Raw genomic sequence first — 27,264 nt, forward strand, 5'->3', positions numbered from 1 at the left:
ATTTTTTCCCATCCAAGTTCAGACATCCCCTGGGGCCTTTCCACAGATTCCGGGTGAAACACAAATACTCCTGTTTTAAGGGGTTTCTGCTCCCTGTTAGGCATCACCAAAATGCCTTGGCCATCCCCTACGTCACCACGAGCTCGGAACGCCCTCACTCAAACCGTTACCACTAAGCTGAACTACATGAGGCTGCGCATTCCCAACTCTGGTAACCCCCCGCGGCGGCCCGCGCGCCCTTTTATAGAGGGGTGAAAGGGTGGGGCCTGGCGCGAGCCCCTGGAACCCAGCCTTAGCCGGGGGAGGACCGGGGAAGCCCAACCTCGTGACGTCTCGCGGCGTCCCCAATGAGGGGGCGGGGCCGACTCAAGCCGGCTCTTTGCAGTTCGCACCAGCTGTCTTTCCCTCCGCCTCTTCCCCTCCCTTTCCCCTCCCCCGCCAAAAGCGCGGGCTGGCCCCAGGGCCGAGGTTCGGCTGGCCGGGCTCGGACGCTGGGGGAGGGGGGGTGGCCAGTGGAGAGCGTGAACTCTAGCTCGCGGAGGGGCTTTCTTCCTTTAGCCGAACCACTCCTCGATCCTGCAGGCGCCCAGCGAACTTTGCGTGGGGTCCCGCTGTGCCGCATTTCCCCGGGTCTTTCGGTCCCGCTTCCCCGGAGTTCCCCCCCACTTCCGGTCGAGGAGTGAGAGGCTACCCCTTCCCCCCTCACGAGCGCCCACTGGGGTAAGTAGCGAGTCGGGGGTTGGGAGCGCGCGGAAGCGTGCGGGGAGGAGAGGCGGGGCGGGCGAGTGCCGGGGCTTACGCACTCAGATCCCGGGCGCCCTCTGCTTCCACGCTGTCTTTTTCCAGATGAGGAAACTGAGGCCTAGAGAGGGGCCGGGCCTGGCCCCGCCCCCTAGCGGTGCCCGCTCCTTACCTGAGGGACCTCCTTAACACCCCCTCCCGCCGGCTTTCCTCCCACGCGCGCTGGGCGCTGAGGCGCGCCCGCCAATGCCCCAGTGGGACTGATCGCTGGCCGGCCACCCCCCAGGTGAATGGTGCGACTTGTCGAGAGAAGTGACCCAAGGACGAAAACCCGGGCCAGGCGCCTTCATTCATCCCCGCGTCCCTTCGTGCCAGCGGCGCCTGGTGCCAAGTGGAGTGGGGAGGGTAGGAAGTGTAGATAAAAGATAATCTTCTATCAGTGCGGTTTCCAGCACAGGGTTGCTTTTTCGTTTCTTTTCCTATTCTTTTGGTCTTGTAAAGTACAGAGATTCTCTTCTGTTTCCCTGCACTTCCCTCCTCGTTCTCTTCTTTTCTTCCCTTTCCCTCTTTTTTCTCTTCTTCCCCTTTCCTCCCTCTTCTCCTTCTCTCCCCCTTCTCCTTTCCCATCTCTTCTCTCTGCTTTCTTTTTCTCCTCTTCCTCCTTCTCTTCCCTTCTCCCTCTCTCTCTTCTTTTCACTTTCTCTTCCTCCTTCCCCTTTCTCTCTTCTCCTCTCCTCTTCCTTTTCCTCTTCCACTTCTCTTCCTCCTCTTTTCGCAGTTTGAATTGAATGGGATAACCCCCGTATCTCTATATCTAGCTTTTTATCTTTGCCCTGAGCTCTAATCCTGTACGGGCTCCTCCAAAAAGTCTTAATACAGTTTTAAACTAAACTGAAAAGACGTTTGCAAAACCTTGTATTTCCAATTCTGGTGGACATCTTCAGTGCCTAAATTTCAGTATGTCCTAAATTGAGCTCCAGACCCTGAATGCCCTTTCGAACTGCTTTGTCTAATTAAGTAACAAGTCCTATAGATTCTGCCTTAGCCGTATGTCCAGAGACAGTTCCTCTCCCTAATCAGGAAAATTGCTACTGCCTTAGTTCAAGGCAACCTCTCCCCCTCCGTGTTTTCTCATGGACTGTTGCATTAAGTTTCCTAACTAGTCTCCGTGCCTTCAGTCTTTCATCTCTTTAAAACGTCTTTTATACATTTACTAAAATGACCCTTCTAATGCATTGGTCTGATTTTGGCATTCCCCTTTTGCCTGTAGGATAAAATACAAACTCACTTACCTAGTATTTAAAGACCTCTAGAAGCTGATTCCAAACTGCCTTTGCTACCTTATTTCATTCTACTCCCATTTACTCAGGTTTATATGCTCCTGCCCCGCCATATGCATAGACTGCCTGCCATGACTAGAATGCAAGAATCTCTAGATCTCTTGTTCACAACCTCTTCTTTCAGGTTTCACTCTGCTCAGGTGCCACCTTTGTGAAGTGTTCTTTACCGACATGCCCCAGCCCTCAAAAGTGATCTGTTTCTACAATTTTCGTAGCACTTTCTAGATTTCTCATATAAGATTTAGTGTTAAAAGAGATCTTGGAGATTTAGTCTAATCATTTTAAAAATCATTAAGCCTAGGCCTAGAGAAGGAAACAACTTGCCCAAATACACATAACCAACTAACCAGCAGAGCTGCAATTTAAACCCAGATGTACTGACTCCAAATCCGGTACTTTATAAAACTTATGCGTGTATGTGTATGCTTTGTATACATATAAAGGGTTTATCAAGTATTATATATGTATATGCACACAGACACAATCCTGCAAGGTAATCCAACTATTTACAGTAGATAACAGTGCTGGATCTTGAATTCAAATCTTGGCTCCTCCACTACTTCCTGTTTGATTTTGAGTAGATCATTTGATTTCTTTGAGCCTCATTGTCCTCAGTAATTACATGAGGATGTTAGGCTAGGTGACCTCAGAGATCCTATCCATTCCCAAATCTGTGAAACTCTGATCCGCATTTTACAAATAAGTAAACTGACCCTCAAGTGATTTGACTGTGGTTACACAGCTAGTAAAATGTTGGAGCTGGAATGGAACGCAGCTCTCCTAACTGCAAGCCTTAACACCCCTCATCACATCAAGCTTCCTGCAGACTGCAGGGTAAGGGGAAAGTATCATGTACACAGATTGTTACTGTGTATGTATTTATCTGTCACATTAGATTGTAAGTTCCTCAAAAATGGAAACTTTATTTCATCTTCATCTTTGATTCCTTAGCATCACTGTTTTGCCACCTAGTGAGTCATTAACATATTGGCTAAATTGATAAGGTTCATAATTAATTTTATACTCAAGATAACAGATTAGCACAAGGGAATACAAAAGTATAAGACACAATACTTATCCCATGAAGAACTTAAAATTTTGTTGAGAAGGAGGTAGCACGTGTTAAATACCTAAAAGAATCTGACAAGGTAAATGCTGTAGAAATTCAGGATAGGAATGGATCACTGCAAGTAAGAATTTCCATTTAGTATCATAGATTTTAGAGCTGAAAGGGAGCATGGGGGCATATTGATAAAGGATTTTAGAATTTTATGAAAATAAAATTGGCTATGTTGCAGAGAAGAGTACATAATTATGTCTTTTCTATAGGGTGACTCCTATAAAATAAATAGTTACCTTTTATAAACTGTAGTAGGCATAAAGGGTAGGTGGGAGATCATAAAATTTTATCGCTTGTGCCTGTTTTTCTTTTTGGAAAGCCAAGGATGTATTAAAATTATCTTTTCAAGTTCTATTATCTTAAAAAAGTATGTTGTATCTTTTAGAGATACTTTATAAATATTGATCTCTTTTTATTGCCAAGTACAGAAATTTTGTTGTAGAGAATTAGATCTAACAGCCCATTTAGGTTTTTCCCCCCTGTTTGGGACTGTCAGTTTCTTTTCTATTTTTGCCTGCCTTTGAACATTTCACAGAATCCACATTTTAGTCACTATGTTATACTGATCCCCAGGTCATGCTTCCTTAATATCTTGGCTAGTTTGGTGCCTGGTTCACAATATTAATTTCATTCTCAACTCCTGTTTTACTAGGGGACTTCAATATCCACAACCATTCTCTCAACTCTTCAGTCTTAAGTCCTATGACTCACTTCTTTACCTCAGCCGCGTATAGGGGTGGATCACAAACTAGAATTCACTATTTATTCTCACATACTCCACTCCCCTAATTAGAAACTTTGTTTCCTCTCTGACTATAACTCAATATGCCTCCATCCTTCCTAAATGTATTCTCCTTTAAGATCTTCAGAAATTATTCTCCTTCAGTACCTCCATCCCTCAGTGTTTTCTCAGGCTCTTAAACCTGCTGTGATTTAATTTTTCTCCCTTTGTAATCTCTGTTCAGTAGTTAACCATTTCAGCTATACACTGTTCTTTGTTCTTGATTGCCTTGCCCCTTTACCTTTCCTGTTGCCACTTATCCTTGCCTTCCCCTTGTTCTGTTGCCACTCACTTCTTGCCAGACCTTAGCCTTGGATTCCTCTTATCATCTAGCTCTTCTGCTATTGAGGGGCTGCTGAGCACTGCTATAGAAATATAGAAATTCTCACCCATGAGGACTATATTACATGACTATATTACATTACTGTATTATCTATGATATCCTCCCTGAGACAAGGCAGTACTTTTATTCCTCCCTAATTGATTCCCTTTTTGATTCCACACAAAAGTTATTTCAAACCTCTTCCCTCCTCAAGCCTCAAGCCAATTCCTTCCCCTCTTTCTCATCTGAGGGCCTTTTTCTTTTTTTTTTTTTAAATTATTTATTCAATATTTTTAGTTTTCAGCATTAATTTTCACAAGAATTTGAATTACAAATTTTCTCCCCATTTCTACCCTCCCCCCCCCCACTCCAAGATGGCATATATTCTGATTGCCCCATTCCCCAGTCAGCCCTCCCTTCTGTCACCCCACTCCCTCCCCATCCTGCTTTCCCTTACTTTCTTGTAGGGCAAGATAGATGTTTATGCCCCATTGCCTGTATATCTTATTTCCTAGTTGCATGCAAAAACCTTTTTGTGAACATCTTCTTTTAAAACTTAGAGTTCCAAATTCTCTCCCCTCTTTCCCGCACCCCCCCCACCCCCACCCCCGCCCAAGAAGGCAAGCAGTTCAGCATAGGCCACATGTGTATCATTATGCAAAACCCTTCCACAATAATCGTGTTGTGAAAGTCTGACTATATTTTGCTCTTTCCTATCCTATCCCCCTTTATCCAGTTTTCTCCCTTGACCCTGTCCCTTTTCAGAAGTGTTTGCTTTTGATTACCTCCTCCCCTGTCTGCCCTCCCTTCTACTGTCCCCCCCTTTTTATCTCCTTTCTCCTTCTTTCCTGTGGGATAAGATACCCAATTGAGTGTGTATGTTATTCCCTCCTCAGGTCAAATCCTATGAGAGCAAGATTCACTCGTTCCCCCTCACCTGCCCCCTCTTCCCTTCCTACAGAACTGCTTTTTCTTGCCACTTTTATACAAGATAATTTACCCCATTCTGTCTCTCCATTTCTCCCTCTCTCAATATATTCCTCTTTCATCCCTTAATTTGATTTTATTTTTTTAGATGTCATCCCTTCATATTGAACTCACCCTGTGCCCTCTGTCTATATATGTATGTATAGTCCCTTCAGCTCCCCTAATACTGAGGTCTCATGAATTATACACGTCATCTTTCCATGTAGGAATGTAAACAAAACAGTTCAACTTTAGTAAGTCCCTTATGATTTCTCTTTCTTGATTACCTTTTCATGCTTCTCTTAATTCTTGTGTTCGAAAGTCAAATTTTCTATTCAGCTCTGGTCTTTTCACTGAGAAAGCTTGAAAGTCCTCTATTTTATTGAAAATCCATATTTTGCCTTGAAGCATTATACTCAGTTTTGCTGGGTAGGTGATTCTTGGTTTTAATCGTAGCTCCATTGACCTCCAGAATATCATATTCCAAGCCCTTTGATCCCTTAATGTAGAAGCTGCTGGATCTTGTGTTATCCTGATTGTGTTTTCGCAGTACTCAAAATTGTTCCTTTCTGGCTGCTTGTAGTATTTTCTCCTTGATCTGGGAGCTCTGGAATTTGGCAACAATATTCCTAGGAGTTTTCTTTTCGGGATCTTTTTCAGGAGGTGATCGTTGGATTCTTTCAATTTCTATTTTACCCTCTGGCTCTAGAATATCAGGGCAGTTCTCCTTGATAATTTTTTGAAAGATGATATCTAGGCTCCTTTTTTGATCATGGCTTTCAGGTAGTCCAATAATTTTTAAATTCTCTCTCCTGGATCTATTTTCCAGGTCAGTGGTTTTTCCAATGAGATATTTCACATTGTCTTCCATTTTTTCATTCCTTTGGTTCTGTTTGATAATATCTTGATTTCTCATCAAGTCACTAGCTTCCACTTGCTCCAGTCTCATTTTTAAGGTAGTATTTTCTTCAGTGGTCTTTTGGACCTCCTTTTCCATTTGGGTAATTCTGTCTTTCAAGGCATTCTTCTCCTCATTGGCTTTTTGGAGCTCTTTTGCCGTTTGAGTTAGTCTATTTTTTTAAGGTGTTATTTTCTTCAGTATTTTTTTGGGTCTCCTTTAGCAAGTCCTTGACTTGTTTTTCATAGTTTTCTTGCATCACTCTCATTTCTCTTCCCAATTTTTCCTCTACTTCTCTCACTTGCTTTTCCATATCCTTTTTGAGCTCTTCCATGGCCTGGGACCAGTTCATGTTTTTCTTGGAGGCTTTTGATGTAGGCTCTTTGACTTTGTTGGCTTCTTCTGGCTATATGTTTTGGTGGTCTTTGTCACCACAGAAAGATTCCAAAGTCTGAGTCTGAATCTGAGTCCGTTTTCGCTGCCTGTTCATGTTCCCAGCCAACTACTTGACCCTTGAGTTTTTCGTCAGGGTATGACTGCATGTAGAGTAGAGAGTACTTTGTCCCGAGCTTGAGGGGCTGCACTGTTGTTTTCAGAGCTATTTCTACATTGCAAGCTCTGCCACACCAGCGCTCATCTTCCCCCGAGAACTGCCAACCCCTACCAGACTCAGATCTTAAGCAGGCTCTGCAGTCCTGCTCTGATCCGACACTTAATTCCTCCTACCAGGTGGACCTGGGGCCAGAAGCAACTCCAGCTGTAGTTCTGTAGCTGCATCACCTCCACTGTCCCCAGGGCAGTGGCCGAACCGTGAACTCCTTTCACTCTGTCCCCTGCAGTTTTTCCCACTAGCCTTCTCTGTTGTCTCTGGTGTTTGTGGGTTGAGAAGTCTGGTAACTGCCACAGCTCATTGATTCAGGGCACTAGGGCCTGTTCAGCCTGGCTCCCGGTCTGGTTGGTCCGAGCGCAGCCCAAGCTGGGCTCTGCTCCCAACTCCGTGCACAGTAGACCTTATCCAGCGACCATCCAGGCTGTCCTGGGCTGGAGCCCTGCTTCCCTCTGCTATTTCTTGGGTTTTGCCATTCTAGAATTTGTTCAGAGCCATTTTTTATCGGTGTTTGGAGGGTCCTGGGGGAGAGCTCATGCAAGTCCCTGCTTTCCAGTTGCCGTCTTGGCTCCCCCCTCCTCTTTCTTTTTCAGTGAGGAAATAGAGACTATTCAGCTTGAACTCCTGTTTCTCCCTTTTACTAAATCTTAAAATCCTTTAATATCACCTTCTATTCTCTCCCCTTTTCCTTTCCTTCAGTTTCTAGCAGAGATGTGGCCTTTTTTGCCAAGACCAACTACTCTACATGTGCACTTGATCCCATCTCTTTTCTTCTAGTAGACATCCTTAATCCTTCCTTCTCTGCAGTCTCTCCTCTATTTCTACTGATTTCTTCTCTACTGCTTTCAAACATGCCAGAGTCTCATCTCATTCTGAAAAAACCTTCACTATACTCTTCCATTCCCTTTAAGCTTTTGTTCTATACATCCTTAGCACTTAGTTCAACCAAGTGCCCTTGAATAGTTTGGCTTTTGTTCCCTTTGAGTAATTTAGTGTATTTCATTGAGCCTTACCAGGTGCTAAGCCCCAGGCCCAAACCCCTATTAGGTGTAAAACCTTAGTGGGTGTGGATTGGCAACTAAGGTGGGGCCCAAGGTAGGGCTAACTCCAGGGAGGGCCTAGTTTACATGTCTGGGACAGCAGAGGTTTTTAGACCACGTGGGTTTAAGTCACCTCTTTGCAACAATTCTAGGTCACATGAGTGAGTTGCATGTGTGACTCACCCCTGACCCTGAAAAAGATATAAAACCAGGGGTTGGCTGTCTCTTCTTTGGAGCTCCTACCTACAGCAGTGGTGGCGCGTGACTCTGGGCCAGCCCTTGTTCTGAGCTCCTGGGCTGAACCTAGATGTTGGTAACTATGAATCTATATTTGGTCTGTCTGTTGATGTTTGTAATTTGTTTGTATTTTGCTCTGAAGTTCAGTGTGCTGGTCTCTTCCCCTGAACTAAGTGAATGATATTTGTATGCTGAATTAAAGTAAGCTTGTCAACCCCTTCACTTTGCTTGCCTTAGTTAAGCAGATCAAAAGAACCTGTGCTATTGGCAGCTTTCTGGGTGCTGGCTGTAGGTGGATCTTACACCCCCACAGAGGCTGCTAGCCAGATTGTTGAAACACTTTTCACCCAAATTCCTTGTAAAAACTATTCATACTCTCCACTTTTCTCTGGTCTCACTCCGCAAGTCTTTACTTCACAACCAGTCACTCAACTGAAACTGCCCTCTGAAGTTTTCATTGATCTCTTAATTTCCAAATATGGTGGTTCTTTCTCAGTCCTTATCTTTCTTGACCTCTGCTGTATTTGACACTAAAGAACTCCTTAAGTGGGGATTTTTTTTTTTGGTCTTTGTGTCTTAATTGCTGAGCACAATGCTTAGGACCACCTAGTAAGCTTGTTAACTGACCTGTCTGACAACTCCTCTATCTCTTTTGCTGGATCATAATCCTTATCATGCTCCCTAACTATGGATGTTCCCTAAAGTTCTATCCTAAATTTCTTTGTCTTCTCCCTCTCCACTTTCAGTTAACCCCATAAAATTCCATGAGGTTAATGATCATTTCTCTGCGTGACTCCCGCATCTATACAGAATCAAATCAGTCTCTTTCTCTCCCCTGACTTTTGGTCTCATGACACTAATTGCCTGTTGGATATTTAAAACTGAATATCGCAGAAGCTTCTTAAATTCATCATGTCTAAAACTGAACTCATCTTTCCCCTGAAACCCTACTGTCTTCCTAATTTCTCTGTATCTATCCATGGCATTGCTGTTCCTCCCAGTCTCACAGATTCAGAACTTGGACATTACCTTGAACTTCTCACTCTCCCTCACCCAACACATCCAAACAACATCTTTCACATCCAACCGCTTGTCACCACTCACACAGCTACCATCTTAATCTAGGCTCTCCTTGCCTCTTGTGCCACATGCCTGGAATGAACTCCATCCTAATAGGGTACTTGTCTTCTTTTTCTGTTCAAGCACCATTTTCTGCATGAAGCCTTTTCTAATTATCCCAATTTCTTGTGCTTTCAGTCCCAAACTACTTTGAATATATTTGTATTTGTTTACTTTATATTTAGGCCATATATATTTGTAGATGTAATTGTCTTCCCCATTCAAAGGTAAACTTTGCTCAATAAGTACTTATAGATTCCTTGATTGGATATCTCCTTTACTAGAAGATTTAACCTCAGTTAATGGGAGACTCAAATCAGTTCCTTGTTCACCTAGGGTAAGGGGTGTCTTGTTAGGAGGTGATATTGTAACTCTCTAAAATTAGACTTGGCAAAATATCAGTGAATTTATTGTGTGTGTAATGTTCTGATGGTGATTAGTTCATAGCATTTATTTGATGACCTTTTTTCAGCTTGGTAACTAATAATTCAAAGTATTTATTAATCTTGAGAAACTTCCATAAGTATCTGCTTCTTTCAGTAGGTATGCAGATAGAGAATCACACCATTGCTGCACCTCTAAATGTTAACCACCTTTAAAATTTTTGGTTAATGTACTTATTTGTACAGCCCTTTTATGTGTTTGATTCCTGTTTAGTCAACTTCTGTCTCTTTTCTTCTCCCGTTTCATGAAGAGCAAAGGCAGTCAGATAATTGAAATGACAATATAACTTTAACTTAGATACAGCTTGTGTCTCAAGCCTGCTGATCATTTGAAGTCAGGAAGACCTGAATGTAGAAGCTGCTTCTGACACTTAGTAGCTATGTACTCTGGGAAGTTTCTTTGCTTATCTGAACACAGTTTCCTTATCTGTAAAATGAAAATATTATAAGAATTTTCCTCTCTAGCTGTTATGAGGATCAAATGAGATAATACATAAAAAGCTCTTTGCAAACCCAAAAGCACTATTTTTAAAAGTTAGCACTCTGTGTGCGTTTGTATGTATGTCTATGTATTTTTATGTTGCGGTGATTGTCCCCATAATTCAGTATTTTCATAGAATGTGTCCAAGTTTCTTTCCAGTGTTTTGTTGGTTCATGTATCAGTCCCGAATATGAAAATAGCCACTTCCTCTGTACTAAGGAAAAGTTAGCTGGATATGATAGAAACAGTAAAAGAATATAGTCAATTGTATATTGGCCATATGTGGCTTAGAATCAGACAGAATGTCTTTAATTTAGCATAACTTCTACAGAAGTTCTATTCTTGTGAAAAGAAATTAATTACCTGAAAACCATTTTAATTTAATTCAAAGCCAAATTCCTAGAGTTGTGGTGTCGTCTCACTTATCTCCACCTTCCCCCACTTTTAAGGTGATTAATTGTACATAAATTATAAAAAATAAACAAACAAAACCCATGTAATTCCTTTTCATTCATAACTGCAAGTCACACATTGATAAAATGTTGTCATTTCTCATCACAGGTGTCCCAACTGTCATCACAGAGACAAACTTCATAACTATATAATGTGACAGCAAGGTAGGGAAAGAACATCAGGTAAGCAGAAGATTGGGACTAGAGAAAGCAAGATGAGTGTTCCTGCAAGTAATTGCAGTAGTCCCAGTTCTGCAGAAACAGCCAGTGATTTCAAAGATCTCTGGGCAAAACTGAAGGAGTGTCATGACAAAGAAGTACAAGGTAATTTTTTTTCAGTGCTGTCTTACCTTTCTTAAGTAATGATATTATAAAGATACATATCAGATAAAAAAGAACTAATGTTGTCTGAGTCTAGAAAAAGTACTTACTTTTTGAATGCCACAGAGATCTGATCATTTTGCTAGGGGCAATTAACTTCAGTTGACCATTTGTGCCCCATTTTGATTGCAGTTAAATTAGCTTTGGTCTGCAAACAACCACATTTGTATTCATGAATAATTGTGTGTCAGATACTTTCCTCTATGGTTTGTTAGTGGTGTGAATAAACTAGATTGTTCCTTCTAGCTCTAAAATTCTTAGATTGTAATATATTTATTGCTGGACTGTCACTAAAACCTGAGCCATTGTAATATGGGATTCATTATAAAATCTATCAATTTTAGAGCCTGTCTGAAGCAATTTAGTTATTTGAAGGACCTTATGATGGCATAGCCTTAAACTTAAACCTCGTGAGACCCTAATGGTACTATTACTAATGCTGTAGCATTATCCTTCAGATTTTTTTGGATTTTCCTGTGATTTTTAGTTCATTAGGATTCCTTTTTAGTGGGAAATGTTTCATGTAAAATTAATTATTAATCTAGTCAATAACTTTTAAAATTGTTAATTTGGCTTTTAAAGTTAAATTTCAGTTTTTTTAACCTCCCAAATGACTGTATGTTCAACAGAATAATATATTTAGAGTTCTGTACTTTACTAGACTTCATTATTCCTTTGAAATTTTGGGTAATATGAATGACCACACACTAAATAAAGCTGAAGAGTGCCGTTGATACTCCGTTTTGCTTCTTTTTAAAAAAATTGACTTTCCATATTACCTTGTGACAGTTAATGAATGAGCTTTAAATAGTTTTTCTGCCTCTAAAATGAAAGTCTTATGTGTCCCTTTCTTGCCTTGGTGGATAAATGATTTAAATTTAAGATACTTGAGTTTGGGGGGTGGGGGGAATATATCAGTTAAAAGATCTTAGAGCTAGATCTAGAAGATAGTGATGGAAAATTATGGAGAAGCTCCAGTTGTCCCATCTACAGTTTTTTTTATGAAGATATTTTTCACTTTAAGTTTAGACTGAACAGACATTTAGGTAAGGCCATTGATGTGAAGGAGTAATTTTCACAGTCTACCAAATGAGTATACCCACCTCCCAACCTCCACCTCCACCTCCACCTCCCTTCCATTCTTGGGAGGAGCTTTTATAGAGAATATTTCATTGTGGCTACAGTGTGGGTAAGTCAAATAGAGCAGCATGAAGTTTGAACTGCAGTAGTGTTAATATAGATTCATTTGTGATCTGGAAGTGAAGTAAGGTAATCTTTTAAATTAATGCTGCTTGGGTTAGAGCAGTCAGAAAGAGTCAAAAAGACTTGAATTCAAATCTAACCTCAGACACTAGCTGGGTGACCCTGGGCAAATAATTCAAGGTCTTCCAGCTTCAGTTTCCTCAACTGTAAAATGGGGATAATAATTGCATCTACCTCCCAGGGTTGTTGTAAAGCTTAAATGAGATAATATTTGTAAAGCACAGTGCCTGGCACATAGATGCTTAATAAATACTTGTTTCCTTTTCTTCGTTCCTTAATGGAACCAAATGTTTAAGTAACTGCATGTTTCTATGAATATCTGTGAAAGAAAAATTAACATTTTACCGAATTTTATTTATTTTATTTATGAATATTTTAAAATATTCATCAGTTAATCTTACCTTTATAACAAACAGCTTTAAGAGATTGGTTTGCATTACCTCTTAGGGATCCTGTGGCAGAAAATTTTAGAATTCTTTATCTGGAGAGACTTGGGACAACTTCATTAAAAACTCTGTCTAAAACTAAGACTTTTCAGATTCTTAACTTGATATCGAGAATTTTTCAATAACATTGCCTATTTTTTAAAAATCACATTCTCTGTTTGAGATGCTTTACTTTCCAAGAACTCGCCTTTTAAGGAATATGACAGTCTCATGGAGAAAAAAATAGCAGTATAATTCTTTGTAATACAGCTTGCTTTTTTGTATCCTCTAGGTAATAAATTATATAATTGCTACAAATATTCATAGTGCCATCATTAGTTGCGTTCATACAAAAAGTTCCCAAGAGAGATCGATCTGGCAACTCATGGCTTGTTTGTCCACCATAAATAATAAAGAAAAGGGGAAAAATTCTATACTTCAATGTACAAAATGTCTTTCCTTCCCCATTTATTTGGTGGTATTTTACAGATTCCTAAAGCTTTTAAATGGCTAATTTAAAGGTCATTTTAAAACATACTTTAGGTAGGTTCGGGCAAATTTGCCAGTGGGCAGACTTTTTCATGCTTAGTCCTTTGTCAGTATTTCTCGTCCAACTTTTGTGTAAAATTAGATCCTCTGACTATGTGATAACATCAAAGACATGCCTGAAGCATAGTTAATTTTTTAAGAAGGTGGAGATCCTCTTATAGAACTAATATAAGAGGCTATTTGAGAGACATCAAACGTAGACTTGCCTGGACTATATTTGTTTTGAAGTTTATAAATAGAGATGAAAATTGACTAATTTCTTTTAAATCTAGGTGTCAGCAGAAAGCAAGTTTTTATGAATAGTGGTACCTGAAGAAAATGACATTTTCACTTGAATAGGCTATCCACAGATAAATATTTACATGTACCCGAACACCTTAACATATGTATCTAAAGGCAAAATTTGGTCAAGTGGTGTATATGTTATTTTAGTGTGGCATTTCACAGTGTAATTATGGTTGGAGATTTTCTTTTAAAGATTGTTTTCATCCCATATCTTTTCATAGGACATGAAAACAGGTTTTCATAAATGAAGTTTTTGCTTTAGGACCTTCAGATAAATTATTTCATACTAAAGAAATGTGTTTTCTTTTTAAAATACAATGTGTTTTATAATTTTATTGTACCAGATATCATATAAGTGTGAACGCCTCACAGATTATTGTTATTTATTTAGTGTTTATACTTTAGAAATGTCTCATGAAGATTTTAATTCATTCAGAGTTGATAGAAATTTTGTTTTAAGTTTCCTTATTTTTCTTGATGTATAACCTTTCTCGGATTTCTTGGATTCCTCTTCCTTCCTTTCTGTATTTATTCTTATTTGTCTAATTACTTTCAGGTACAAGATGCATTACTGATGAATTAGAATTTAGAAAATATTATTTCCCAGATTCATTTTTGTTACAAATATATATCTTGTGGATGCTCAATTCAGTTGTGTTCTTATACCTTACTAAAAGTATTTTCCGCAGCTTGCAAATATGCTCAGGAACTCATAGAAAACTGAACAAATGTTATTATTATAAAATTAGAGCTATATCATATTTTTTTAGCCTAATGACTTTCAAATGGAAATGAGACTGTCATATTAACAGAAGCAACATGTTTCTTTTCAGTTTTATCTTGCTTCTAAAAGAATAGACACAGTGCACTTAGTTTCTTAAGAATGTCTGCATTTATTTTATCCATCACATTAATATTCACAAACAATAATATAGTGGGATGAGGACTAAAAGTAAAGAGAATAACATATAGTTTCTGTCTGTAATTTCAGAATTTACTGTCTTGGTCTTCTGTAATTTCCTATAATTTCACTACAAATTGCCAAAGTACAGAACAGCTTTCTAGAGATTTTTATGAACACTTAAAAGAGAAGTATTATGTTTTTTAGTGTAGTATTGAGGTCTTTCTAAACAGAATGATAGGTAAATTTCAAGGATAATTCAGTGTAGGTTCCCATGGTATGCCAGCATTTCCACGGTGACAAGAATGTGACCTTATTGTTTTTCATTCTGTTAGTAGATATCAGTAAATTTAAAAGTTTTAAGTTCATATAGATGAAACTGCCCACATTTAATAATTTATTTGTGATTAAGATATAAATATATGTCATAAATATGGGCAAATAATATGGACTTAAAAATTTTAACTTTGAAGTTTCTGTCCACCAAAGGCACATTAGCAACCTTATTAATCTTCAAAGTCAATGAGATGATCTGCCCCAAATTAATCTGTTATTAAGAGGAAAGTGATTTTATGTGCATATTTTATATTTGGACATTCACACATCTTTTTAAATGCCCCAGTTGCATGTAGTTTGATCTTGTAATCAAGTGATTTTTGATCATTCAGTCCACTTATGGTATTTTGGGGGAGGTTGGAGACATGAAAATGAGAATTAAGGTCAAATTGACACTATTCTTTTTTTAATAACAATTCCTGCTACATTTCTGCATTCTTATTTAAATTTGTTTTGCTTGTGTTTTAAGCACACATATATTCTCCTAATACTTAATGAGTTCTGTTGCTTCTAAATTCAGATGCAAGTGGGATAGTGTTACTTGTAGCATGATGTTTGGCCTTTTGAGCAGTGCCTCTTGAACTGGTGGCTCAGGTTGCCACTGTTACAATTCCAAATACTTGGCTGAACAGAATGCCTGTTCATACAAGAGCTGCATTGTTGTACAGCCTCATTCCTTCCGATGGGTGTGGAGCAGGATTAAAGTACACTTTATAGGGGTTCTAATTGCAGATGCCTAATTGACTTGATGAATAGCAAGCACTTAAAAAAAAAACACAAACCTCTGTTTCTGGACTGATCTGCATGACAGAACAAATGTCTCACAGGTGTTGAGTGCTTATAAGATAAAAGAGTAGTCTTTCCATATTTCCCAAGAATTTTCTTTTGAAGTCTATACAGATTTTTGTATCTCATTGTTACCTTCCTTTTTGAAATGGTCCTTGGCAAGAATCCATTTTGTCTTTGGCTCCACCTTCCTTTTTTAAATGCAAGTCTGAATTTCAGAGGGTCGGCCAAAACAAAAAGCCAAAGAAATCTTGTCAACAAGTAAATTTTCATGTAATCATTCTTTGGAAGGGAAAAAGAGTGAGAAGAAAGATTGCTAACTCCAAATAGTGCCCTAACAAGGTCATGTATTGGTGGTAGTTCTTCACGATTAAATGAGTTAATATGTTCTAAAGCCCCTAATTTGAAGGGCTTAGAAATTCATCACTATTACCTAAGAAAAAAGAAAAAAATGTTTCAATTCATAAAATTCTACTTCCTCATGGAGAACAAACAAGAAAAATGTGAAAGAAATGTTCTTTATCTCAAAGTGGTATCTCAGTCTACCCTCTGAGAGAGTGTTATAGTCAAGAGTATAACATTAATCTCAGTTCCTTCCAAGGATGTTATTTTTCCACAAGATTAAGTTTCACAGTTTAAGTATAAAGTGTTGTTGGGGACAGCTAGGTGGTTCCGTGAGTAGAGCACTGGCCCTGGAGTCAGGAGGACTTGAGTTCAAATTCGGCCTCAGACACTTAACACTTACTAGCTGTGTGACCTTGGGCAAGTCACTTAACCCCAATTGCCTTCTCTTCTCCCATCCAAAAAACAAAACAAAAAAATAAAGTGTTGACATTCTGGAGTGCCAGAGAAATGTAGCCACCATATCAGTATCTGTGTGAAATATGCTTAATTTTCATATTTTCTCCCTACCAGGGAGAAAAATAGGTTAAGACTTAAAAAAAATACTAAGACAAGAAAGAAGGAAGTTTGGATGCATACAGAAAGTTAGGATCAGCTGGGTGTGCTTGTGCACACCTGTAATCCCTGCGTGGGGAGTGTGCAGAGAAAACCAGGCAGTGAAGCTGGTAGATTGCTTGAATTTGGGAGTTCTGAGTTGCAGCAGGGCTAACTTTGATCCGATGTCCACTCTAAGCCTGCCACCAATAGAGTGTGCTCCCTGGAGCAGGGGGCCACCATGCTGTCCGAGGAGGGCCAAAGCAGCCAGGGTCAAAAACAGAACAAGTCAAAGTTTCCATCTTGCTCAGTAATGGGATTGGCCTGTGCCCACTGTGTTTCAAGCCTGGATGAAAATGAGATCCAATCTCTTTAAAAAAAAAAACCCAAACAAACAAAAACCTCACTTAGGTTACTGACATTATTATCTTAGCAGTTAGTGATGGAGGTAACAGTGGGAAAACTTTAACCTAGAATAGAGTCTTTAAAAGATTGAGTATCTGATTTTTTGTCAGACAACTGTATTGATGATGCTATTATAAATTCCCATTCATAACATGAAAAGCTTTTCTAAAATAATAATTTAAGTAGAATCAAAGGTAGAAGAGACCCAAGAGATCATTTAATATGACCACTACCCATTCATACCTAAACGATGACCTTTTTTTTTTTTTTTTTTTTTTACAGCATCCACAATATGTACCTAGTTGTCCAGCCCTTTTACAAGGGCAAACTCACTATTCCCTGAGGCAGTCTGTTTCATTTTTTAATAGCTACAGCTATTAGAAAGTGTTTCCTTATGTAATAAAGGAAAGCTGCTTCCTTACACTTCCATCCATTAGTACTAATGAAAACCATTTTTTTAAATAGCAGAATTATATATCAGAAAAAGTTACAAAGTTGGAGTCAGAAGACTTTTAGTAGCTTTGTCTTTCCCTGTGATTCCTCTTTCCATCAACATAATTCCTTCTTAAAAGCTGTCTCAGACCCAGGCTGTTTACCTGCTTTGTGACTGTCAGGACTTAGGCCAGAATAAAGGCATAAGATCCCTAGGATTTCTCTTCTGTTTCATATACCAAACTATGTATCCATTTCAGTTCTCCTTAACAGAATTATAAATACGTAAAAAGAAGCTTATTCAGGTATGAATGGTAGGTTAAAGAACTTGATTAAGTTAACTTTTATGGGTCGGAAAAATGAAAAATAGGATTTGTAGGTCCTGGAAATGATGCTGTCATAGAAATCATGACATATTACAAACAATTTATATAATATATACAGATATATATGCGTATCACTAAGCCTGAAATTTCTGTTAAGGGAGTAAATTACTTGCTTAAGGAGTCTTTTTTTTTTTAACTATATTGTTATGTCATGAGCTGAAAGGAATAATTTAATCAGCAGAACCTAGTGACCTCAGCATCATAGACATTAGTATAATCTATATCAAATTGCTTTCCTTCTCAATGATGGGGGAGAGGGAAGAGGGAGAGAATTTGGAACTCAAAATTTAAAAAAAATGTTGAAAATTGTTTTTCCATGTAATTAGGAAAGAATAAAATTCTATTTAAAAAACAAGCATAATAGACTTTAGGGGAAATGTATTTCCTTCTTATCAACATTATCATTATTCAAATACCAGACTGAAGTTGTGAAATATATCAGTAAATTACAGCTGTTCTTTTTTCCCCCCACTTTTCAGCCTTACAGATCAAAGTTACCAAGCTGAAAAAGGAACGGATTTTGTAAGTATCTGTAACATAACATCAGTATGTTTTGCTTAAAAAGAAAATGGTGTTTTATTTTTCTTATAGCTACCTATAATTCTTGAGCTGGAAAAAATTCATCTGACTCAGTTCCCTCAGCATAAGGAAACTTAAGCACAGACTGTTTCCTATCAGTGATCATATGACTAGTTAGTAGCAGAAGTGGCTTTAGAGGCCTCTCTCCTTACTTGCAGTCCAGTGTTCTTTCCACTGTACCAGGATGGCATGGGCCTTTAGTGGTGAGGAGGGGAGAGAAACGCTAATTTGTAAAAATTTGTTCAAATAAAAGTATTCACAAATGTAACATAAATTTTTGGAAGGCGGATTTTTTTTCTTCTCAAATTTTGCTTTGTTTCCTTACTGATCATTTTAGATCATATTATAATTATCCAGTTCTTCAAATTGTAAGCCGCTACTGTGTAAATGGAAGCAAGTGGCTAGTGGATAGAGCTCTGGGTCTGGAGTCAGGAAGACCTGAGTTCAAATTTGGCCTCAGATGCTTACTAGCTATGTGACCCGGGGCAAGTCACTTAACTTCTGTTTGCCATAATCCACTGGAGACGGAAATGGCAAACCACTCCAGTATCTTTGCCAAGAAAACTCCATGGACAGCGGTCCATGAAGTCCTGAAAAGTCAAGATACAGCTGAACAACAGCAACTGCATAAATGCTTTACAGTTTCCAGATTTTAGTCCTCTTTGAATTTAATGCCCCAGTTATCTAATATCGTAATACACATTGTAATCATGTTATTGGCAGGTGTAGGTTTAGTACCAGCACTTAGACCCTAATGGTGAGATCACTTCATTTCATTGGTCTCATCCTGTGGACACTAGTACAGTACTATAGTTTGTGTCAAGTGGCTTCAATTCTTCCTTTCCTTTCAAACAACTGCAGATGTGATGAAAAGGTAGACTAATTGGAAACATACCTGGGAGCACTTAAGTTTTACCTTTTTTCTCTATTCTCAACTGAAAATGAATGCAAAGAGAAAATACTTTGACATAGCTTCCCTGTCATAGGTTATGCTGAACTTTTGGCTAGCCCCTTAGAATCTATTTGTAGCATGCTAAACTTGGAATTCTATAAATCCTATTTCCTTATGAAGTTATCCTACAAGAAAACCCCTAACTCTCAGGTTCCTTCACTTACAGAGAAGCTTCCAACAGGTTTCTTCTGAAGAGAAGACTCGAGATGGGGTGCATGAGCCACGCAGTGAATAGTCATTGCACTTCTTACACAATGGCTCCCACTTACTTAATACTGAATTCTCAACATATCCACAGTGTAGGGAAAGACCATAAATTTCCTGCTCTTTTTATGGACAGTTATTGTTTTCCTGACACCTCTAATGGCTAAGAACTGCAGTGAACTTAAATCCAGAACCAGATCTCTTTGTGTTGTTATTGTTCAGTTGTTTTCAGTAGTGTCCACATTTGGGGTTTTCTTGGCAGAGATACTAGGGGGGTTTGCCATTTTCTTCTTTAGCTCATTTTACAGATGAGGAAACTGAGGCAAATAGGGTTAAGTGACTTGTCCAGGGTCACAAAACTAATAAGTATCTGAGGACAGATTTGAATTCATTAAGATTAGTCTTCCTGACTCCAGGCCTAGCTCTCTATCCTCTGCACCTCCTTAAGAGTTATTTGCATGATTATAGGGATTGGATTTCTTAAAAAGTCAGTCAAAGGATAAAATCAGGTAGCATTCATTCTTGATTATGTCATTAAAATTTCTTACTACCTATTTATTCTCTGGTTTTATGAAGTTTATAACTATTTTGTCCCTTGAAAATCCCAAGGTAAAATGCATGTTTTACTTACAGAAAAAAAGGGATTTTTGTTAATGGTGGAGAATTTTTTCTGAATTTTTTTTTAGAATAGTTTTCAGTTTTAAAATTATGAACTTTGCTTATCATATGACTAGGATAGTATATAATAATAATATCCTAGGATAATATTAATTTCATATTCAGAATAGCCTGAATAGTGAATACATTTGATTTAGTTGCTACCAGTTTTTTAATCATCTCTGGAAGATGAGTATTATCAGTGGCATACGGTTTGTGACTTAATACATACCAAACTAAATAGCTAAGTTATTGTTCGCTGGAGTCATTCTACAAGCCTCTCATTGTATGCATAATTGCCTTATATAGGAGTTCTTGTTCCTTCTGACTCTTTTGAATACCTAAGGTTTAATATTTCAGAGTTGATAACTAGTTGGACAATAAGTCCCTTATGCTGTAGTTTCATTCAGCATTGAAGCTAATGATCTTGTAAATGCTAGGTCATAGACCATTCATTAGGAATTCTACCTTCAGAGCCAAAATGTCAGTCATTTTGATCAAGCTGTATTTGAATTTGCAAGGCAATTGTAAATTTTAAGTTATATCCACTACCAAAATGTTTTTCAAAGGAAGCTTAAGTTTTACAGCAAAGGATACTTAAAGTAAGCCTAGCAGTAACATGTATACGTTACTTGTTGAGGAATTAAATGTTTAAAACAATATTTCCATAAACCTGAAATATTGCCAGTAAATATTAAGTTTTGATATTGTCATAACAACAGAATTGTGGAATCTTAGAGTTGGAAGGGATGTCTGTGTCCATTTAATCCAGCTCTTACCTGATAAGAAATCTCCACAACATACCCTACAAGTGGTTGGTCTTTCAGCCTTTGCTTGAAGACCTCAAATTAGAGAGGACCCATTACCTTTCCAGACAATCCAGGTATGCTTGTGGATAGTTCTTATTGTTAGGAAGTTTTATTTATATCAGGCCAAACTGACCTTTTCACAATTTCCACTTCTTTGCTTCTAGTTCTGATGAAAAGCAAATCAAATCTTTTTTCTCTTCCACATGACAGCTCTTGATGTACTTGAAGAGTGCTGTCATGTTCCCCTTAGTTCTCTTCTTCAGGCTAAATATTCCCAATTCCTACACTGGTTGTCATATATTATAATCTGAAGTCCCTTCACTATTCTGGTAGTTCTCTCCTGCACATTCTCAAGCTAGTCAATGTCTTTTCTGAATTGTAGTACCTAAAACTGAACAAAACAATCTAGATGTAGTCTGGCTATGGCAGAATAAAATTAGACTGTTACCTTTTGATTCCTGGATACCAGATCTCTCAGGGCAGCTTAAGATCACTTTAGTGATCATATTGAGCTCCAAATCCACTAAAATCCCCATGTTTCAGGCACAGTCTTGTCTAGCCTTAACTTCTCCATCTTGAACTTGTGAACTTGACTTTTTAAATGTAAGAGTACATTTACCCTTATTGAATTTCATTTTATTCCATGTCCAGTGTTTTAACCTGTCTGAGAGCTCTCTGAATCTTGTCTCCTAGGTATGTGTCATCTGCAGATATGATAAACATTCTGTGACTTTATCCAGTTGATTACATAAACATGTTAAGTAACAGAAGACCAAACACAAAACCCTAGGGCATGCCACTGGAGACTACCTTTTGACTTCCTACTTCTTACCACTTTATCTGAATGAAATTATTTTCACTTACAGACTATAGATGCTCATTTGTAATTAAAAATTAGGTAACTAAAATTTTTGAATTTTATAAACAAAATGCTAATGTGTATTTTCCCTGACAATGGCAGCCCCTGCCCAGATAACCCCTTTTTTATTGATATAAGGAAAAGTCCTTTATACTTGGATATGACACTTTATATGACTTGCTTAAAATATTATGAAGTCTATGAATAACATCCCAGGTATGAAAAAAGACTGGCTATATAGTAACTGCAGTTTAAGTACTATGTAACTATGTACCAATAGTATGTGACCCTAGGGGTCATATACCTGGCAAAAGTAAGTGGCTACTTTGAGAAATGAGAGAACTACTGAGATTCTACTCTCCACAGAGCACATTAAGACTACTTCCAGCCCAGAGACCGGATTTCTGCTCATTTTAGTCCTTTTTGTCTTGTTTCCACCCACTGCTAAATGCCATCGTGACAAGAGTATGACTTTTTCTGTGTTTCCAGAGGCTTCTTGCCCGACACTTATATTTTGATCATAAGCCATGCTGACTTGGAATTGCCGGGATCTATTCCATTTTTGTCTTTGTGTCATCAGCACTTAGCACAGTAATATACTTAGAATAGGTACTTGGTGAATATTTGTTGATTAATTGAACTTAGTTTTTTAATAAACTGATAGACATGACTGATTTTGTCAGGGGAGATGAAAATTTGGGGGATTGTAATTGTAATCTCTTTGGGAGCATTTAGCGTAGTGCTTTTGTACATAGTAAGTACTTAATAAGTTATAATCCATATAGTTAAATAATGAAAGAGGTCATCTCTTTTGCAATCTTAAGTGAAAGATGACCTCTATCTTCCTAAATATTAGTGCTTTAGCTTCTGTATAGCTATGTTGATTTTATTGGACCTTCTGAAGTTTCTGTTATGACTAATCTACTTTGCATTTACAAATCTCTTTTGCAAGATTTCTTACAAATTTCTTTTCAAGAAAATCCCTTCTTTTACTGGTGGATGTTTAAAGGTGTAAACAAGGACTCTGAATAAATAAAAATTTTGTTAAATACTTTTTTTCTGTCTTAAGATGCAATTTATGGGAAAAGAATTTTGACTTTTTTATTATTTTTATCACAGTTGACAATTTCTTTGTGGTGAGTCAGGTTCATAATGATTTAACTGTCTTCTACATGTTTTATTCAGAGTAGTTTCTTTTTCTTGATCTACTAAAGTGATGAGGCAACTGTGTTTTGGCTTGTCAAATCAATCTTGCTACTTTAAAGTCATGTACATATAATTTTGCACCTACAGTTTATCATTTGTTTATAACATTTTACATATGACTAGTACATTTGTTATATAACAGAATGCAAAATACTCCATTGACTCAACAAAATAGCCATTTAACCCAGAGAACTATACTGAGTCATCAGTTTGATGACATTCTGAGAATGTATACATTGGGATAAGTTTATAGATAAAACTGCCTTAAAGCAAAATTCTTTTGGTATAGTTAACCCAATTTGGATAGGTTCCAGTATGGGTCCCTTTTATGGCATTATATTCTAATTGTTAGAACAAAGCTCTAGTGTATTATTTTCATCTACTTGAACTATTTGGTAGACTCATTTGTCTTTGAAAATTTTTTATGCCTGATTTTTTTGGATAGTTTGGGTTATCATATTATCCCTTTAAGGAATTTATAAATATACACAAAGACCATTATTTTTACAACTGGGTTGAGGAAAATAATTGATCAAGTAATTGAGATGCAAGTTTTATACTTTTAAAGCTGTCTTGTTTACCTTTTGTAACATAGTTTAGTTTTAAGACAAATATTTGCTGATTCTTTGTTCTGAATTATAGTAGAATATTTAGCTACCAGAAAGTAAAACAGTGATGTAAAGTGTATTTCATTATGTTCATAGTTATAAAAATATCTTTATGATAAATACTTTTCACTTAAAATATGTAAATTCTTATAAACAAATATATAGACTTGTAATTTGGTGTGTAATTTGGAGGGGTGGTGTGTGTGTCTGTGTACATGTTTGTGTGTGTATAACAGCACTTTTAAGGCCATTTAGATTTAATGTTGCACTTAAAGGAGAAGATATCTAGTAGCACAGAAGCTAAAAGATAATCCTGCATATGAATTTGATTATATTCTGAAACCTTAAGTTCTTTGATTTTTGTGAGATTTACTAAAATTACAAATTGTGGTCTATTGCTCATGATCTAAATTTTTGCATAGGCATAAATGTGTCTTTTGGAAAATTAAAAAATGTTTGGTTATTCTGCTAAACTGGAAACAACAATTTAAAAGAGTCAGCTGTATCATGAGTTTTTATGTATTTTAGAAGTTACGATTGCGTACAGTCGAAACTTTATAGCAGTTATTATAAATAATGGAAAGCTGTCATTCTTTAATTTTTTTTAGTATCTGAAAATCATTCATATTGTACACCTTTCATGCCCTTAATATTAATAAATAAATATTTTTCAATCACTTAACCCTTTGGGAAAAACCAATAAGAAGGCATTGGAATTTAAGGTAGTTTTTATCATTCTTATCTTCTTATTTTATCATTCTTATCCATTCTTATTAAAACCCTGTACAATTTTGTTTTCAAGCTCTGTCTGATTAGTTATTTCACATGTTTTAAAGCAGCAAAATTCTAATAAAATGAGAGAAAAGTTAAACAATTCCTTATAACTCCCTAGTAATAATATTTGACCTCTAAGGGCTATTGGTTTCATAAAAATAATTCTTTTCTTTTTTTCTCAAGAGATGCACAAAGATTGGAAGAATTTTTTACCAAAAATCAACAACTGAGAGAGCAACAGAAAGCCCTTCATGACACCATTAAAGTTCTGGAAGATCGGTGAGTTTACAAATGATTATAAAGTATATTTTGAAATAGAGATAATGTTTTTTATGTAAATACATTCTTTAGTTTTTAGTCATATTTGGAATTAAAAGCTGATACCCCACCAGCACCGCCACCTCTCTCTTGCCCCTTTTCCTCTATAGATTCTGAAAAAGAATTGCCCCCCAAGTGAAGAAACAGTATCATGGCTATAGTACCAAAGATTGAGAGATTGTTCCCTGATTCCTCCCTTCATTCTACCAGGCTATAAATAATCTCTTACTTCTCTGTTTTTGCTTTGTACATGTCTCATAGCATTTATCTACTTCTCTTGTTGAAACAGAAGATACACAGTTGCCTCCCTTTTTTTCTTCTACCCCACTTCTAGTCCCTTGCTTACATGAATAGTATATCTTTTTAAAATTTTATTTTCGGTTCCCAATAGCCTCTCCCCTTCCTTCACCACTGAGAAGACAAGGAAAAGAAAACCTATTATAAATATGTACAGACATGGAAAAAAATTTGTACATTAGCCACATTACAAGAAAAAAAGTAGCATTGTCATTTTTATTACATTGGCTTAGCCTGCCCATGAGCAAACCTATTTTTGCAGTTATTTAGATCTGACTTTATGTGAGTGAAGGGTTTTGTAATTGTGTTTATCTAGTTCCTATGTGTATTTCTTGGCAGGTGAACTACCAGGTATTTTGTACTGTCTGTAGCTATTTTAAATGTAATTTCTCTTTCTAGCTATTCCTTCTGGGTTTTGTTGATAACATACAGAAACACTGCTGATTTTGTGTGGATTAGTTTTTAGTTTACTCTTTGGGGTTCTATATAAACCATTATATCATCTGCAAAAAATGATCATTTTGTTTTTTCACTGTTTATATTCAATATTTTTTCTTGTCTCACTGTTAAAGCGTACATTACTAATACTAATACTGTACTAAAAGTATTACTAGTATACTACTACTAAAAATAATAATACTTAAACAATGATCTTATTTAAAATTTTTTATACTTAATAGTATTTTATTCTTTCCAATCACATGTAAAGATAGTTTTCAGCTTTCATTTTGAGTTCCAAATTTTTCTTTCTCCCCTCCCCAAGACAGCAAGCAATCTGATAGAGGTTATTCATGTACATCATGTTAAACATATTCCCACTTTAGTCATGTTGTGAAAGAAGAATCAGAACAAAAGGGAAAAACCACAAAAAACAAAGTGAAAATAGTATTCTTCAATCTGCATTCAGACTCCATCAGTTCTTTCTCTGAATGTGGATAGCATTTTCCATCACAAGTCTTGGAGTTGTCTGGTGTCATTGTATTGCTGAGAAGAGCTAAGTGTTCATAGCTGATCATTGCACAGTGTTGCTGTTACTGTGTACAGTTTTCTCCTGGTTTTTCTGCTCACTTCACTCAGCATCAGTTCATCTAAGTCTTTCCAGGTTTTTCTGAAATCTGCCTGCTCATCATTTCTAATAGCACAATAGTATTCCATTACATTCATATGCCACCACTTGTTCAGCCATTCCCCAATTGATGGGCATCCCCTCAATTTCCAGTTCTTTGCTACCACAAAAAGAGCTGCTATATTTTTGTACATGTGGGTCCTTTTCTCTTTTTTAAGATTTCTTTGGGATACAGCCCCAGAAGTGGTATTGCTGGATCAAAGGGTTTGTACAGTTTTATAGCCTTTTGGGCATAGTTCCAAATTTGTCTCCAGAATCAACCCTGATCTTATTAAAAAAGCTTCTGGCTTTTTCCCGTCACAGATAATGCATGCTCTTGGTTATAAATCAATGATACTTATCACTTTAAGGAAAGCTCCATTTATTGCCATAATTTCTAGGTTGTTTTTTTTTTAATAGCAAGAATGGGGGTTGCATTTTGCCAGAAGCTTTTTCTGTGCCTATTATAATAATTACATGATTTCTGTTGCTTTTGTTGTTAATGTGGTCAGTTATGCTGATAGTTTCCCTAGTATTAGACCATCTCTGCCTTCTGCATATAAATCCACTCTGGTAATAGTGTACAATTTTTTTTTGTTATGTTGTTTTAATCTCCTCACTAGTATTTCATTTAAAATTTTTGCATCAATAGGGGAGATTGGCTTGTAGTTATCTTTTTCTGTTTTGTCTCTCCCTGTTGTAGGTTGTTAAGACTATAGTTGTGTCATAGAAAGAATTTGGTAGTACTCCTTCTTTGTCTGTTTTTTCAAATAATTTGTGTCATTGGAATTAATTGTTCTTTAAATGTTTGGTAGAATTCATTTGTAAATCCATCTAGTCCTGGTGTTTTTTTCTTTAGGGAATTCAGTTGTGATTTGTTTAATTTCTTTTTCTAAAATAAGATTATTTGAGTGTTCTAATTATTCTGTTCTGCTAATCTGTGCAATTTATATTTTTGTAAATATTCATCTATTGGATGTCAGTTTTATTGGCATATAGTTGGGCAAAATAGCTCCTAAAATTGCTTTTATTTCCCCTTCATTTGGTTACTTTTTCATTTTTTTGATACTGGCAATTTTGTTTTCTTTCATTAAAAAATTCTGTTAGCCAGTAGTTATCTTTTTTTAAAAACCAACTCCTAGTTCTATTTTTTTTTTGTTTTTTTTACTTCCAGTTTTGCTAATCTCTCCTTGAAGCATCAGGATTTCTATTTTGATGGTTAATTGGGGGATTTTAATTTGTTGGTTTTCTTACTTTTTTAATT

At 37.1% G+C, this 27,264-nt stretch overlaps 1 protein-coding gene across 2 annotated transcripts in view; it reads left to right on the forward strand.

Annotated features, from left to right (window-relative positions):
- The first annotated feature begins 288 nt into the window (after positions 1-288).
- The window catches only part of RBBP8 (RB binding protein 8, endonuclease), a 93,639-nt gene continuing 66,663 nt past the window's right edge, over positions 289-27,264 (forward strand). The window contains exons 1-4 of one of the 2 annotated variants that reach the window (XM_036741240.1): positions 289-720; positions 10,657-10,871; positions 18,112-18,154; positions 24,464-24,559. In XM_036741240.1, the coding sequence (XP_036597135.1) occupies positions 10,763-10,871; positions 18,112-18,154; positions 24,464-24,559 (248 nt within the window). In that variant the 5' untranslated portion in view covers positions 289-720; positions 10,657-10,762. The remainder of the gene's footprint in view (positions 721-10,656; positions 10,872-18,111; positions 18,155-24,463; positions 24,560-27,264) is intronic. The other variant, XM_036741242.1, reaches the window with a different exon arrangement.

This window comes from Trichosurus vulpecula, chromosome 1 (assembly GCF_011100635.1).
Source record: "Trichosurus vulpecula isolate mTriVul1 chromosome 1, mTriVul1.pri, whole genome shotgun sequence".
NCBI lineage: Eukaryota > Metazoa > Chordata > Mammalia > Diprotodontia > Phalangeridae > Trichosurus > Trichosurus vulpecula.